This window comes from Chaetura pelagica, unplaced genomic scaffold (assembly GCF_000747805.2).
Source record: "Chaetura pelagica isolate M959 unplaced genomic scaffold, ChaPel_1.0 scaffold70, whole genome shotgun sequence".
NCBI classification, from domain to species: Eukaryota; Metazoa; Chordata; class Aves; order Apodiformes; family Apodidae; genus Chaetura; species Chaetura pelagica.
In genome coordinates this window covers 1,869,945-1,884,942 of record NW_009952265.1, presented here as the reverse complement: position 1 = coordinate 1,884,942, position 14,998 = coordinate 1,869,945, and the positions used below count along the sequence as shown (strand labels likewise).

The following is a 14,998-nucleotide window of genomic DNA, read 5'->3' as shown; positions in this document are numbered from 1 at the left end:
CTCTTTCTAGTAAGTCTGCCTGGAGTTGCAAAGCCAGCTTGTTTCCAGGTCTTGTTTAGCAGGGAGAGGTGTTTCTTTTTCAGGTGTGGCACCTACCAGAGTAAAGGGATATACTCTAACCACCTTCTTCACAATGTTGGTGATTTGTAACCTATGGGATCAGAACTCACAATATATTTTGTGCAACCACATGTATGAATCAATGTGTGAGACTCAGCTGATTCTGTCCATGAAAAGAAGTGATTACTCCTCAGAAAGTCACACAGCTGTTTCACTCCGTACCTCCGATGTCTGCCTGTATATTCTCTCCAAATCACAGTCAGGCATAAATGTTCCCTCACATGCCTATTTGCATCTCTCTAAATATGTTGAACCATTTCAGAGGGTAACAGAATGGAGTGTTGTAAACAAGTCGTTCAGGTTGGTGAAGGAGACTTTGGGGAGAAGCTGGAATTCAGTGCTATCACAACTGAGGCCTTCAACTTGAGTATCTGTAGGACTGGGGACTGCTGAAAACACCGGGTCTTGTTTGAATGGCACTATTTACAGCCAGAATATTCGCAACCAAAGTTTTACTCTGGGGAAAACCAAAAGAAATCTTTGCATGTTCCAGTAAGGGTGTGTGATTGAAGTTTTGAAGACAGATGTAGGTATTCAGAGTTCTCTACATCTGAGCGCCTTAACTTTTTTTTTTTTTGGAACTGGAACTTCTTTTTTTTCTTTTCGGTAGCAACTTGTATCTTGTTTGATCCAGTGAGAGTTTGAAGCAGTCTGTACACCAGCAGAGTGAGTTTCAAATTATATTATGGTAGATGCACAAAGATTTATTTTGGTTGTTTGATAATAGGAGTACCTAAACCTGATGGAAGAGTTTTGCAGTAAGCAAAGCTACAGAAGTGTGACAAGGAATTTAATGTCAAATTCTGTGCTTAGCTAACAGTTTCATGGCTTGTATTTGTGGGAGAACTGAATCTCTGTGTTGGCTCTGCAGGCTTGCAGGAATTAAGAATAATTTTCAGTTAATTCCAAAATAAGCAGTCTGTGCATGCATACAGCTTCATCTCAGAGGAAGTGTGCTTGTTCAAGATATGTATTAAATATGTTTTTTAGCAGATGTTTAACTATCAGTGAAGTCATAGAACTAAGAATACATTTAAAATTCCCATCTTCAGAGCAAGCCAGAGAGGAGCGTTAACTTGAGTAGGACTCTGCATTTTTAAACTGACTTTTTAAACAGTATAGCAAGGTGGATAGGATGTTCTTAGAAATTAATAGTTATTGAAGGTCACATTAGAAATTGAAATCTAAGTTCAGAGTGGTAGCTTGAGTTAAGCATAAAGGGTAAAGAAAATTTACAGTCCTACAGCGAAGAATGCTGTGAATTTCCTAGTTAAAGAGAAAGCAAAAAAAGCTGAAAGATTAAAAAAATGCTGTTGTGTTATTTTTGTTTTAATTTTTCTTTTGATTCTTGAAGCCTTTAAAGTTAGTTTCCTTTGAAGGAGAGCAAAATGAAATATGGTGTGCTTAGGTCCTTTTTTCATTTAAGAAAGATCCTTAAGCATGGTAGCTTTCCTTTAAAATGTGGTGTATAAATAATAAAACACATGATGCCACAGTACAAAGATTATCTTGGCTGAGGTCTAGGATGACTGCATTGCTTATAGAGCATTTGACACTTGTGAATAATGTGATCACTGCAGAAGCAAGCCAATGAAAACTTCATACCCCACCAGTACGTGTGTGTAAGTTGGTTAGTGTGTTCTATTTCAGCATATTTTCTAGTACCAGATCAAGGAAAAGATTCAGTGCTGTGCTGAATTGTTGGTGTATCTTATGCTGGGTTGTCAGAAGAACCTCAATAGACAAGTGAAGCCTTGGGTTTTGTGACACATTGACAATGAAGTGAAAACAGAGTTAAGAAAGAAAGATTTCACATCCCATTCCTTACCCGTCCTGATTCTTGGCTGCCCACTCCTTTAATTTGCTTTGAACCAGTTTTGATGTTCACCCTATCACAAGGATAAACTTGCTCCCTAAAATGGAAGATAAGTAGCCTAGCAAGAAAAAAGGAAAAAGTGATTTTTTTATTTTTTAATTTTTTTTTCCTTCTTCGTTACTAAATTGAATCTTACCTTGTAATCTGATGAACAGGACGGACAGCAGTGGGTGCAAGGGTCTGTGTGTGCCAGGCCCTTTCCTGTCTCCTTTGGGTGCTTACAGCTGCATGCAGCAGCTCTGGGGGAAACAGCAGAGGGGTGTGATGCACTTCTTGAATTTCTCCTGTGAGAAATTCCTTTTCCTTTTTGCAACACCAAGCTGTTAATTTATTCCAGTAGCGTCATGAAACTACATCCACGGAGTGCTGTGTAGGATTCCTTTCTCCCTTCCTCCTGTGTCAAATATGTCTGAAGACAGGCAGTTAATTTCAAAGAGACTTTGTTTGGAGTCTCAGTGCAAGTAGAAGGGCCATTTTGGTTCTTTGAAATAAAGTAATTTCTGACATTTTTGTGTGGTCTGCAAAGTGGAGACCAGTTGTAATTGCGGAAACTGCAGCTGCTTTGAGATTTAAAGCGTTAGGAGGTAATTGTGTTTACACCTCTTTGTGGTGTTCACAGTGTTTCCCTTCATGCTTTCTGTTATTAGAAAAAAAATACATTTTCAAAGGTGCAAGAAACTGTTTATCTCTTGCAAGCAAGACTGTTTCTTGTGCTGAGGAGAGCACTGTGTTGGTATTACGGGTTATTGTTTATCAGAATCTTGTGATCCTGAAAAACTCTGAAAAAACCTTTTAGAGGTAGCCCTGTGAGATTTAGTACTCCTGTGCTTCAGATCAGTGGGGTTATATCCCTACAGCACCTTTTTTCCATGGAACTGTGTTGCAGCCAGAGGAAGGAAGTGTGTGGAAATTACTAGGAAAATAGATGTCTTATTTGCCTGTGAAGAAAATTATTCTTTTTGTAAAGCTCATCATATTGTTCATTGAAGAACGAAGCTCTTCAGAATAGTAGTTTTATTTTAGGCAGCTGTATTTATCAATATACTGTTGTTCAGTATTTAATCTTTTTAACAATATCCCTTTTCCAGCACTTCTTGCAGTTAAGTCAGCTTATGCTGATAGTTCAGAGTTTTCTGAATGCTGAATTTGCTGAAGGTCAGAGTAGAGGGTTGCTTGGATGCTGTGCCTGGAGGATTCCAGTCCTTGCCTGGCTTCTCTCTGCCTTCTAGTAGCTGTAAAAATTAATTTTCCTTCCCCCTCTCCCTGTCTGTTTGCAGGTTATCTTGACGAATCAGATTACCACATCGTTGAGCAATGGCCCTGTGATCCAGGCAGACCTGGTGTCTCCAGCTGATGATTTGTCCCTGTCTGAAGGTAAGAGATCTGTCTATCTCTTCTATCAGAATTGAAACTACACTGACACAAATCCACATGGTAACTTGCAGTCTTCTGTTGATATACAGGGGTCTGTGAGAGTCAAGTTATTGAGTCTAACGTAAAATAGTCTGGGAACAAAATTATTATTCAGTTTCTCTGAAAATCCATTTATAAGTAAAAAGAAAGAAAATGTATTAGCCAAAAGGATCTGACACTTTCTGAGAGCTGGGAATGAATTTTTGAGCCATGTCAGTTCTGTAAGGTGTTCCTCAGAACTGTACTTAAATTCCCATGCATTTAGAGCATTATTTTCTCAGTCTTCTGAAGCTGCTATTAGAGTTAATACACAGACTAGGACACAAATTTGATCTTATCTAATCATTATTAGTGATTCCAAAGAAAAGAGCCAGCTGCAAATGAAGGAGAGCAAATACTCAGTCCTGGCCCTTGCATTATGCTTTTCTGGTTTTCAAGTGCAGTGCTTCAGACTGCAGCTCTCAATATTGTGTGAATGTAATATGAGGTTTTGTGTGGTGCCATATACTACTTTACATCTTCATGTTTCATTTTTCTGAGCAATATTAGAGATAAGCACACATTTTTGGGATAATAATGGGGACTCACTGTGCTAAGATGAAAAGGTAATTCTGAATCAAGGTTTGGGAAGTAATTTAATAATGTCAGCTTTCCACACTTAAAAGGAATAGTAAAGGACAAATGCAGAGAAGTTTGCTATTTAGAGTTCTGTTCATGCATAGACCCAAATGTATGATGTAAAGCAATGCTCATCTTTCCTGCAGGAGCATGATAATTGTGTGTAGACCTCCTACTTTGTATAATATGGTTATTTCCCCTCTTTCTTTCCTTGTTGCACTTTCTGGTGGTTCTGATCAGCTTGTCTTTGTTCTGGTTGATCACAAGCAGGCCTCTCAAGCTTGTCTGACTTAACATAGGAACCAAGGTGGCAAAACCAACTAAGCAATGGTTGAAATTGACATTATTTCTGCAACTTTTCTGTCCATTTCAATGGACAAGAGAAGGAGGCTGAAGACAGGTTAAACAATGTCAAAGAATAACAAATAACTTCAGTGTAAAGCCTTAATACTGATTGATGTGTTTACTTCATAATTTTGTCAATAGGAACTTGGGCAAAGCACAACCCATTAAATCATTATGGAATTGTGCATGTGGCTTTTGTTGACTCCATCTATTGCCAAAGTATCTCTGAAGTTCATTGCTTGAATATGGCTCCTTACTTCCATCAGAAAGAGTTGAAATTTGGTGACTAGATTTGGAATAGGAGGGCATAATTTTTCATCTTTATTATTTCCTTCTTGGCACAAAGTTCTTGTGCATAGTCTCATTAAATGCTCTTGATATCACTGCTTGTCTTTTTCTTTGGAATTGCTCTGTATGAGCTTCCTCTAAAAAGAAAGGCATAACTGACTCTGAAATGGAAGTAATGAAAAATAATGTTCCCAGCAAAACATATTTTGTGCTCGTGTTTAAAATATTTGAAGAGTCTTTGGAAAAGGGATGGAATAGTTGTAATCTTTCTAAATCATCCTGCAAATGTGAAAGATTATCTGTGCTGTGTATGAGCCTGTATGTATAGTTCAATAGTATTCTGAAATCAGGACCATTTAAGAGATTGTGTGATTACTTTTGTAGCAGTTACAGCTTATTAATGAAGCTGTAATGTTGAGTCTAAACTATCTACCACCATTATTTTTAACCTTTGAGTTAAAATGTGTTTATGCTCACTGTATGTGTTGTTTTCCTTGTTTATCTCATTCCTTGTTTTAAATTAAGGATCTGAAGTGGTAAAATATGCCAGCATTACACTTGTTGAACATGGAAACCTTTGTTTATCTTCAGAACAACAACAGCACAGACAACAGGGAAGACCTCATTGCTCTCTACAACTACCTGAAAGGAGGTTGTAGTGAGGTGGATGTTGGCCTCTTCTCCCTAGTGAGCAGCCAAAAGACAAGAGGGAATGAGGTCAAGTTGCACCAGGGGAGGTTCAGATTGGATATTAGGAAAGATTTCTTCACAGAAAGAATGGTGAGGCATTGGAACAGGCTGCCCAGGGAGATGGTGGAGGCACTGTCTCTGGAGGTGTTCAAAAAATGAGTAGACATGCTTTGGGATATGGTTTAGTGGTCATGGGTGTGTTGAACTTGATGATCTTGAAGGTCTTTTCCAACCTGAATGATTCTATGTTTATATTTTAAAAAAAAACACCAAACAATAAAACTAACAAAACAAAAAAAGCAGCAGCACAGGCTCTTTTGGTAATTCAAGTTTTATCAAGGGATAGAGGGGTGATAAACTTTTCTTTCTCTCCCTTCCTTCCCTCTTCTGTTGAATAACATTGACACTGCATTTACATGCTGTGCTGTATAAAGGGAGAGCACAGTACATCTCCATACTATGTGGTTTTTTCCTTATGTCTTCCTTACCCATGATGTCCCTGCTTCTGGATTTCCAGTTTGCTTCAGTTTTAACCCATGCTGTCTACCTGTGAGAAAAAAACAGAATTTCAGGCCCATTCAGCATTTGATTTCTGTGTTTGTCTTGCTATCAAGACATACAAGTGTGGCTAGTGTTTTTCTTTTTTAACATTGAGGTGTTGACCTGTCCTGAGAAAGTTCCCCCTAATTTATTTCACGTTAGCTATTGAACAGCTTGAAAATAGGAATACTTTAATCTTCTGACAATTGTGGGTACTTTAAGAACCCTTAATGAGTTATTTTTCTAGGATTAGTGTGGTACTCATAATACTTACTGCTATTTTACATCTGTAGAATTTGCAGTGAAGAGTAGTTGGGTGAGTAGCCTCAGTGCACAAAATGGATATGTTGCAAGGGCAGGAACAGAGGCCAGATTCATGCTTGGTTTCTTACCTCATTCTTCCTTTTCACTCATCACCATCTGAAGCTGAATTTGAACCAGTGACTTATATGTGAAAGGACCCATAACACATTATTAGTCCAGTAGGCAGCTCAGACCCCTTGGTTTGTATATGTCTAATATGTTGTTTTAATCCTATCTGAAATCAGAGTGCCATTACTGTAAATTATTTGTTAAAAGGGTAATCTTTCTTTGAGATTAAAATTAAAATTTCAAACAATGTGTTATTAGAAAGAAATGGAATGTTACAGTGGCTGTTGGTATTGCTTCTGATTGTGCTTTAGAAGGAAATTGCTTGAGTTATGTGTTAGATTAGGCAAGAAACCAAGGAAGCTGTTAATCTGATGTGTGACAGGAAGTTAATTTGATGAACAAGCTGAAAGAATATTGTCATGCTATTTCAGGCTCAGAGCTTGTCTTCTGTAAAATTGTAATCTAGTGCATGAAAACTTCTGTCCTAAAAATGTTAGATTTTTTAATGAGAACATTAAAGGGTTTATAAAAGTGGCTCTGGGTGTAAAATCCTGCCACTTATGTAGCAAGGTATCAGCTGTAGAACTGCTTTGGTTGGTGGTGCTTGTAGGAAATGGTGATGTCTACATAAATTCCCAGATCTGTGCATTCTCCTGCTTCAGGACAGAAAACAAAATGCTTAGTTTGCTGCAAATTAAAGTGCTGAATAGAATACAAAATTTTCTGTACCTGTGGTCTGAGTCATTGCATTCATTTGGCATTTACATATTTGCCAAGGTATTGCCTGAAGGAGTTCAGTAAGACTAATCATGTTTTTCTTTAGCTCTAAAATTCTTAGGCACATAAGGCTTTTCCCCCAGGAAGCAAACCCACTTTGTATTTGTAGCCATACTATTCTTACATAGTCTTCTTGCAAACTGTCATTGTAACAGATAGACTGGAGCAGGTTGTGAATAGTGCTATTTTATGTGCTTTATGAAACAGCCTTTCTTTAGCTTTTCCAGTCAAAGACAACTTTGAGAAGCCTTGAAGTTATTTTAGGTTGCAGAGATGATCAAATGATCCCAGGGCTATCACTAGGCTTCAAAATGTGGTCTAAAGAATTAATGCTTTATTATCGAAACATGTAAAAAGTGAAGTAACCCTTAACCAAATTAAAATTGTTTTTAAATAATTTTAAAAATAGATTTGAGCTGAATTAGACCACGTAAACAGTGAAAACAACCAAGTATTTTGTATGACTGTTAATTAATGCTTTTAAACAAGTTATCTGTGGCTGTGACTGTACTATTTTTGTTATTTTTTGCAAAGTACACGACTGGTTTTTACCTAATGTGAAGGGTAATTAGAAATTAATTCAGAGCCTGTGTGAGTGCTAGCTGGATGGTGAAATTTCTGTGCTCCATTTGTGTGCTGTGAAGAGATAGCATGACCTACCTGAGGTCCCTCCTAGTCCTCCAGTGCCTGTCAATATTTCTGCCATCTGCAAGCTCTAACTTCCTCTCATAGACATCAAAGCTGAACTCATCTTTTTAGAAAAGCTCAGGGGCATGTTGGTATGAATGAGAAGAGCATCCCCCTCCCAGTGTGCGTAAAGCGTCAGGCAAAAAAAGGAATGCTATCTCAGAGTTCTTCAGTTTCAGCGAGCACTTTCAAATATTTGTTTGGAAAAGTCAGAATTATTTTGTGTTTAAAATTGCCTGTAAACTTGTGCTAGCTCTGGAGAGGCCAGCGTTCAATCTTCTGCCATTTGTGTTCATCAAGTGGTTTGTCATAGCATTGTATATTTTTATACAGTGTGAGCAATGAGTTTAGTCTGACCTTTTCATCTTTGTTGCTGGGATCTTGAATGCTTCTGAGCTGTTGAGCAGAAGTAAGCTGTTGTGGAGACTGGAGAAGAGTAAGCTACCATAATGTCTCTCACCCACAGGATCTTCCTGCTTTAGTTTAGGGGCAGAAGATTTGAAGCTGGAATATTTAGCTTTACCGCTTTTGCTTTGCCCTTGATCTCTTGTCAGATTGTGGTTAAATAATTTTATTCTTCAAGCCTCAGTTTATCTTTTTTTTTTTTAATATTGGGATATATTTTGATTTTGCACCTTTTCCTTTCTGTCTTAATTAATATTTCAGGATACTCCTGTGAGGAAAATAATGCATTGACCTGCTGTTGACCCCAGAGTAAGACCAGTTCTGTAGTTTATTACTTCTTTCCTTGAGATCCCTTTTTTTCAGTCCTGGTGCTGAATTGAGAGAAAATGCTAAAGGAATTATCAAGAGAACTGAGGGGCTCTGAGGGATCAGAGGCTGTGGGTTGGTTTTTGCTTGTTTATTTATTGATTTATGTATAGACTTATGCTTAAGGTTGGACCTGCAGGTGACTTAATAAAAAGACTGTTCTGTAAGAACACAAACATACCTGTTTTGCAGAAACTGTGAATTTATGAATGAAGCAGCTGTTAAAAAAGTTTCTAAAACATTTTGTCCTTGTAGTTTTAAAGCTAACAAAGAATAATGCATAACCTCGTGAAGTGCTCCAGCATAATATGAATTTAAATAGATCGGAAATGATCATAACACTTTAGCATGTTTTAGTATTTTAACTGAATGCTCTGTAAACCTATTGCAGGCACGATTTTCCTTGAAAGAGGAGGTAGTTTGTCTTGAACCATTGAAACAGTGGTGTTAGTTAATTACAATAGCTTTTTTAACAGGATAATTAATTAATTAATAGCCGATGTTTTAATATTAATCCATTCTGACTTTCTGAGACCCAAGTATTTGGCAATAGTTACTAAACCCCATTTTTGTTCCCATTGTGGAATAATCTGTATGGAGATAACTAGGCCTGTAGGCTTGGTGAGTCCACCAGCCACAAGATCATGCCTTCATTTCTTTTGCTGTTGGATTTCCTGTCTCAGCTGTCTTTTAAGAAACGACTCCAGCACAAACCCTGTAATCGCCTTCACCAGCCAACAATGCTATGGGAAGCCTTTTGTTCCTTCAGTCTCTTCTGTCTTTGAGTTAATTCTATAGTTTCTTACCCTTCTTGAAAAAGTTTTTAGGCCCACATACACTGAAAGATGAGAAAGGAACTAATCTTCCTTAACCTGCTGGAAATCAGGACTGTATGTAGCACATCCACTTCAAGATAGGTAGGCGGTGGAGTCTACACTGTGTTCATGTTTCTGTAACTGTGCTCCTAGCAGCAGTGGAGTCTGAACCCCAGTGCTTCACTGGAAGGAAGAAAGCCCTTCTGGCCATTAAGAATGCCTGAAGGAAGTGCACCATTATTACAGGGCCTGGAACAAATGATATTAAGAATTAGGGGAAATGATACTGTGATTGTTTCTGCATGAGGCAGGGTTGCGGTGGTGTATGGAGCAGTTAGGTTTCGTAACAGTGGTCATGTCAGCCTGTACTAATTTTGATGCTATATTTCAGTAAGTGGGAAGTAGTGACATCATAACATCCAGCCAAATTTTAACGGCTTTTTAATCAAAAGATAAATCTCTCAGTAAAACAGTGTTATAGAGACTGTACATGTCTATGGAAGTCTCTGGCTGAATGACATATGTGTAATCACTTGTTCGAGACTACGAAAGGGTTGAAAACTGTCAGCAGGAGCATTCAGAGGCCTCTATATATCAGTTTAAGAGAATCTCCTTCCTCATTTCCTAATTGCCATGATGATAGAATACAAAGTTTTGCTGCTTTGTTGTGGTTTCTTTCTGAAGATGTGATATAACTTACAATCATTAATCAACAAATTGTAATCCAAAAACCCTTCAGGTACTTTCACTGGAAATCACTCATCTATATAATCAGAGGCACAATAACAGAAGCACTTACCATCATCATAGCTGAGTGGTTAGGAGTTACCACCTCTCAGCTGCCAAGGAACTTAGCTCAGCTGAGACAAAGTGTGACCAATTATGTGTTGCACCTTCCAATGCAAAGTAAAATGGGTTTACATGAATCTTGCTACACACACTAGTTTATTCCTGTTTTCCTTTAACTGCAGCAAGCTGAGAGTATATGTGGGTCTGTCACTGATTTTCAGTTGATGGCAAATAGCTGTAAAACATTGTAACAAGATTGCAGTTGGCCATTTCCTTATACCCTGAAAGTGTTTAAAAATGAGATTAGCTGGTATTTCAGTTTCAGGGAGTATGGAAACTGTTCTCTTTCACACCAGAATTCAGACTTGTTTATGCCATAAAAGTAGGGTTAAGAAACCTGGTTATTTAACAGTAGTAATTCTTTGCCCTTTCTTCCTGTCCTGTGCAGAATAGAAAAGATAGACCAGCATTTTTGCTATAGTCCTGCAAATCAGTGGTTTAAATTGGAAACATGACACACGTTTTGGCGCTAAATTTCTTCTACATTACTGGTGGAACTGTTCCAAAGTAACTTATCTTTCCAATTAAGCTGTGAAAAATTAATTCAAGAGTAGGAAAGAGCTAAGCACCATTTGTTCCCATGCACAATGACCAATTAAATTCTGTCTTAACTTCCTGTGGGTTATCCTTAAGTTTGTACAAACAGAGTCAGAGGAAAAAAATACTAATTTACTCTTCTTAATTCAGTAGCATTTAGTCCTATTTCTTGTGGAGTTTTATAGTTCCAGTAGTGAATCTCACTTCTGGTGGGACTGAGAGGGATCAGAAGGATTTCTATACATAGGAAGACATCACTGTGGGATTTATATTTGGCTTGTGGCATTACAGGAAGCATATGGCTCACTTTCAGAGCTTGAACCAGTTAGGAGGGACCCTAGGTTGCAGGTGTTATGCCAAAAGGGAAGGCAAGTATGAAGGGACAGAGGATGATTATTTAGAGTCTGATGCCTATGTTCTAGTTGGAGTTCCAGCTGGGTTTCCTCTGGGTTTACTGCAGGATGTTTGAAAAAGTGGCTCCTTTTTAATCTCAGGCAGCCTCTATGATTGATGAATCTTCTTAATCATAAAAAGAGCACATTGGTGTTTCTGCTTAATTTGTTTGTATTTCCTGCTTTATTATTGTAATAATGATTTATTGTCTTAAATTATGGAAGTTTTAAAACCTACTAGCCTTTTTTGGAGGTTGAAGCAGGGTGCTGTGGCATGTGAATGAACTTCTTCCCAGTGACGATCTGTTCCTAAAATATTACATTAAACCCAAACATTACATGATAATAAAAAGACAGTATATAGTTGGCGTGCTATCTCTTCCTTGAGTGAAAACACTCAGCTTGAGCGTGAGCAGATTTTGCATGCTCCACTTGTGCAAAAATAATCTGGATTCTACTTGTCTTCTCCTAACATCAGTTACACTACAAAATAAAACTAAAGGAGCATTCAGAGAGCAACTCCAGTAGTCACAGTGCTGTACAGAAAAATCGGTGAAAAAGCAGTAGAAAAAATGCTTAGAGCTTAACTAGACAAAAGTTTTGTTTATACTAACTTCTGTTCTCCTAAAAAGTCCTGCTGTTGTTCCAGTCTCCCAGGCAAGCTGCACTCTACAGAAAATTCCTGCCTGTGCTGATGCTTAACTGGGTGCATCTCTCTTCTAAGCAACAGTAGAAAGGACAGTGGTGTAATTATGAGTAGCTCCACTATTAGCAGTGGAAAATTTGTCAGGAAAAAGCAAAGCCCAAAGCAGACGCCATGATTCTTTGGGAGTAATTTGAGTCTGTCAGATACCTGGCAGGGGGCTGTTGTTTCAGGCTGGCACATGGATGTGTAAGGGAGTAGTTTGGGCACATTTTAGCTGAATATCAAGAAGTTGTTTCTGAGCGTGAAATCTGTTAGACCAGCTGTTCCCACATGGTTTCTGTTTGTGCCTCTGTTTCTGGTGGTGAACTCACCCCAGCCGAGCTTGCGACCCTAGATGCTAACATAAACAATCACGTCTCTGTTGGGCTGGCAGCCCCGCTCTGTGCGGCTGTGACCCTGCGGGAGGTTATGACCTCTGGTTTGGGAATCGTTGGGATAGACTGTCAGATAGTCCTGCTGGGGTAGCACTGATATGCCCTGTCCAGGCCAGGATCATCACAACAAATGCCTTCAGATCTCAGAGTAATTTGTAGGCCACCAGTTGGAGAGTGCAGCCTATTAGAGCTGACATGTCACTTTGGTACATCAGGAACATCTTGGAGATCAAAAGGTCATAGTCCTCCCACGCTGCTGCAGCCTTTCTTTACAGACTTGCTTCTTCATCTTACTTCCCCATCACTTGGCTGGCAACGAACCCAAGCTGCCTTGCAGTGCAACTGATGTGGCTATGATGGCTGGATGTGTACAAGCTGCAACTGCTGCCCCAGCACCTCTCCCTCTTCCTGCTTCTCCCAAGCCACCCTTTCCAAAATGGCTTTAAGTACTCCTTGCCTTTTTGTAGGGATTGGTGACTATGATTATATGTTTCTATGAATGTCTCTCTCTGCTGAAATAATTAGAAGTTATATTCAAAGTAATCAAAAGCTATGTGGGGCAGTGCTAGTGGAGGTGGGCTAAATCTTCCCCTGTGTATTTTAAAACTAGTTGTATTATTGATACACCTGTAGATATGAGCACCACATTACAGATGCAGAATGCTGCTGGAGAGATAAACATAAAGTGGCCTCATGTGATTGCTGCTTGGTCTGCAAAGCCTGAGGCCTTAGATAAGTCATTCAGACAGCCTTTTTAATATAAAATGCTAAGTTACAGATGTCTCAATTAGAGATCTGATTTTTAAGTTTTGTTCTGCTGCAGTCTTAAATGATATTTATAAACAACAACAAAAATAGATTTCAGATTTCTTTTTTTGAAAGCATTCATTACCATAATGTAAAATAGTGACATATATTAATAGCTAACTGACTTTATAGTCCAAGGCCATTGATGTCATAATTTGTTGTCATGGAAGTTTGACTGTGCCATCACTGCATGAATTCAACAAGGGGAGGAGCCTGCCATAGATAATTCTTTTTAGGTATTTTTTTTGTCAATTGATCCTGAAAATTGCTAGTGATGGCAAGAATAAGAGAGCAGAAGATGCCACAGAAGAAAATTACAATTGATTATAATTTGAATAAAAACCAGTATTGCATAAAATTTGCCTGAATTGAGTCTGTGCAAGTCTTGTTTCAGAGTGCTTTGTTTAGGGATGTTCTGGTATTCTGTCAGGCAGGTGTTTAGAAAGCATTCAACTGAAAATGGTAACAGCAAGGTCAAGTTGTGGAGCTTGTAAGCCATGCAAGGAAATAAAGTCAGAGAAATCTTATGTTATAGACTGGTTACTGTATACACTGCTCCTAAACTAAAAATTTGTTCAAAACTTTGTATCTGTAACTTGATCATCCCTTAAACGCTAGTTACATGTTAGAAAATGGAAAGTAAAGTCTCTCTCCTCCATCAGTCCAGGTTGGATATGGGGCACACGGAGCATATTGATTCATAGTACCTCTTAGGTAATCAGATTAATATCTCCCAAACTGAATTTAGCCTTTTGATATCAAGCTTTTCATATGCTGTGGTTCACATATCATGTTCTGTTGAAGCTCTATGGCTTTTCAGAAATTTCCTTGAATATGTCTGCAATCTCTTGAGCTGTTCTTGGGACACACAGCAATTAAATATGTTTCTGGCACTCTCTTAGTGGCATAGTTTCCCTGGAGTCATAAACCAGTCCAAAAACTGAAATAATTTCTTTAATTTAGAAGCAAAGGGTATGGAACTACAACTTCAGGCTTCAACAGCCATGCTTCTACAGCTCTGAAGGAAGGGGGAAAAAATCTTGATGTCTTGCATACAAGATAAACAAATTCTTGAGTTCTTAAAGTATCTTATTCCATATTTTTTTTTCTTTCCTTACTTATCTTTTATTTCCTTTTCTAATATGGTAGATTTTCAACTTCTTATCGTATTTCATTATTAGTTTAGCTTAGCAAAATAGTAGGCTGGATTTTGTCATCTGGATCTAAGGAAGAACTGCAAATGTTGCAAGATGGTTCTTAATTAAAATTACTGGTAACCAGTCCGAATTCAGGATTATATTTTAGGTGGCTGAAGCTCTAGTTTGGCTCTAGGACATTCTGGGAATATATACTGTATAGGAGTTGACTTGTTTTTTCACATACATTGAGAGTAGAGATACAGAAATTCCCATATTCTACCAGATCCCTCCAGTAAGATTCCTTCTCTGCCTCAGGTATCTCTTAGCCCACATCTTCCATGGTGTTTCATTGAATTTGGTATTGTGGTTTTGAAGCAAATCCTCAGTGATCTTTGCTTGCTCTATGTTTGTTCATTATGTGGAGTGGGTTTGATGTGCAGAAGCTAGAGAATTTCTCTAAGAAATTTAACCAGAAGTTCCCCTCCATGCTAGGCAGTCGTGCTCAAACCCCACCATAGAGGCAGTAGGATCTAAATCAATGGCTGGTGCTTAAGCCACAGCCAGAGCAGGGATGTTCTCAGCAGGGACCAGAACCAGAACAGGTAAATCTGGAACAGAACAACAATATATGTATAAGGTAGCTGTAGGATGATCATCACCAAGTCTTTGGCTCCTGACCATGTTATGCCAAAATATTCACTAATGTAGACTTGCTTCTTAAACAAATGTATGAAATGTTTTCTCTTGCATATTTTTATGCAGGTCAGTAGGATCAGTCGAAGGAGTTAGTAATATGCTGCAGTGCCCATTGCCTGACTGTGGTAACTTGTGGTTAGTGAGCTTGAGTAATGCTTGACCACAAGAAACGACACTACATTTCAG

General features: G+C 38.4%; 1 protein-coding gene across 1 annotated transcript in view; it reads left to right on the top strand.

Annotated features, from left to right (window-relative positions):
• Positions 1–14,998, top strand: part of RAD51B (RAD51 paralog B) — a 392,370-nt gene that overhangs the window by 167,060 nt on the left and 210,312 nt on the right. The window contains exon 7 of the mRNA XM_010007683.1: positions 3,274–3,370. Coding sequence (XP_010005985.1) covers positions 3,274–3,370 — 97 coding nt within the window. The remainder of the gene's footprint in view (positions 1–3,273; positions 3,371–14,998) is intronic.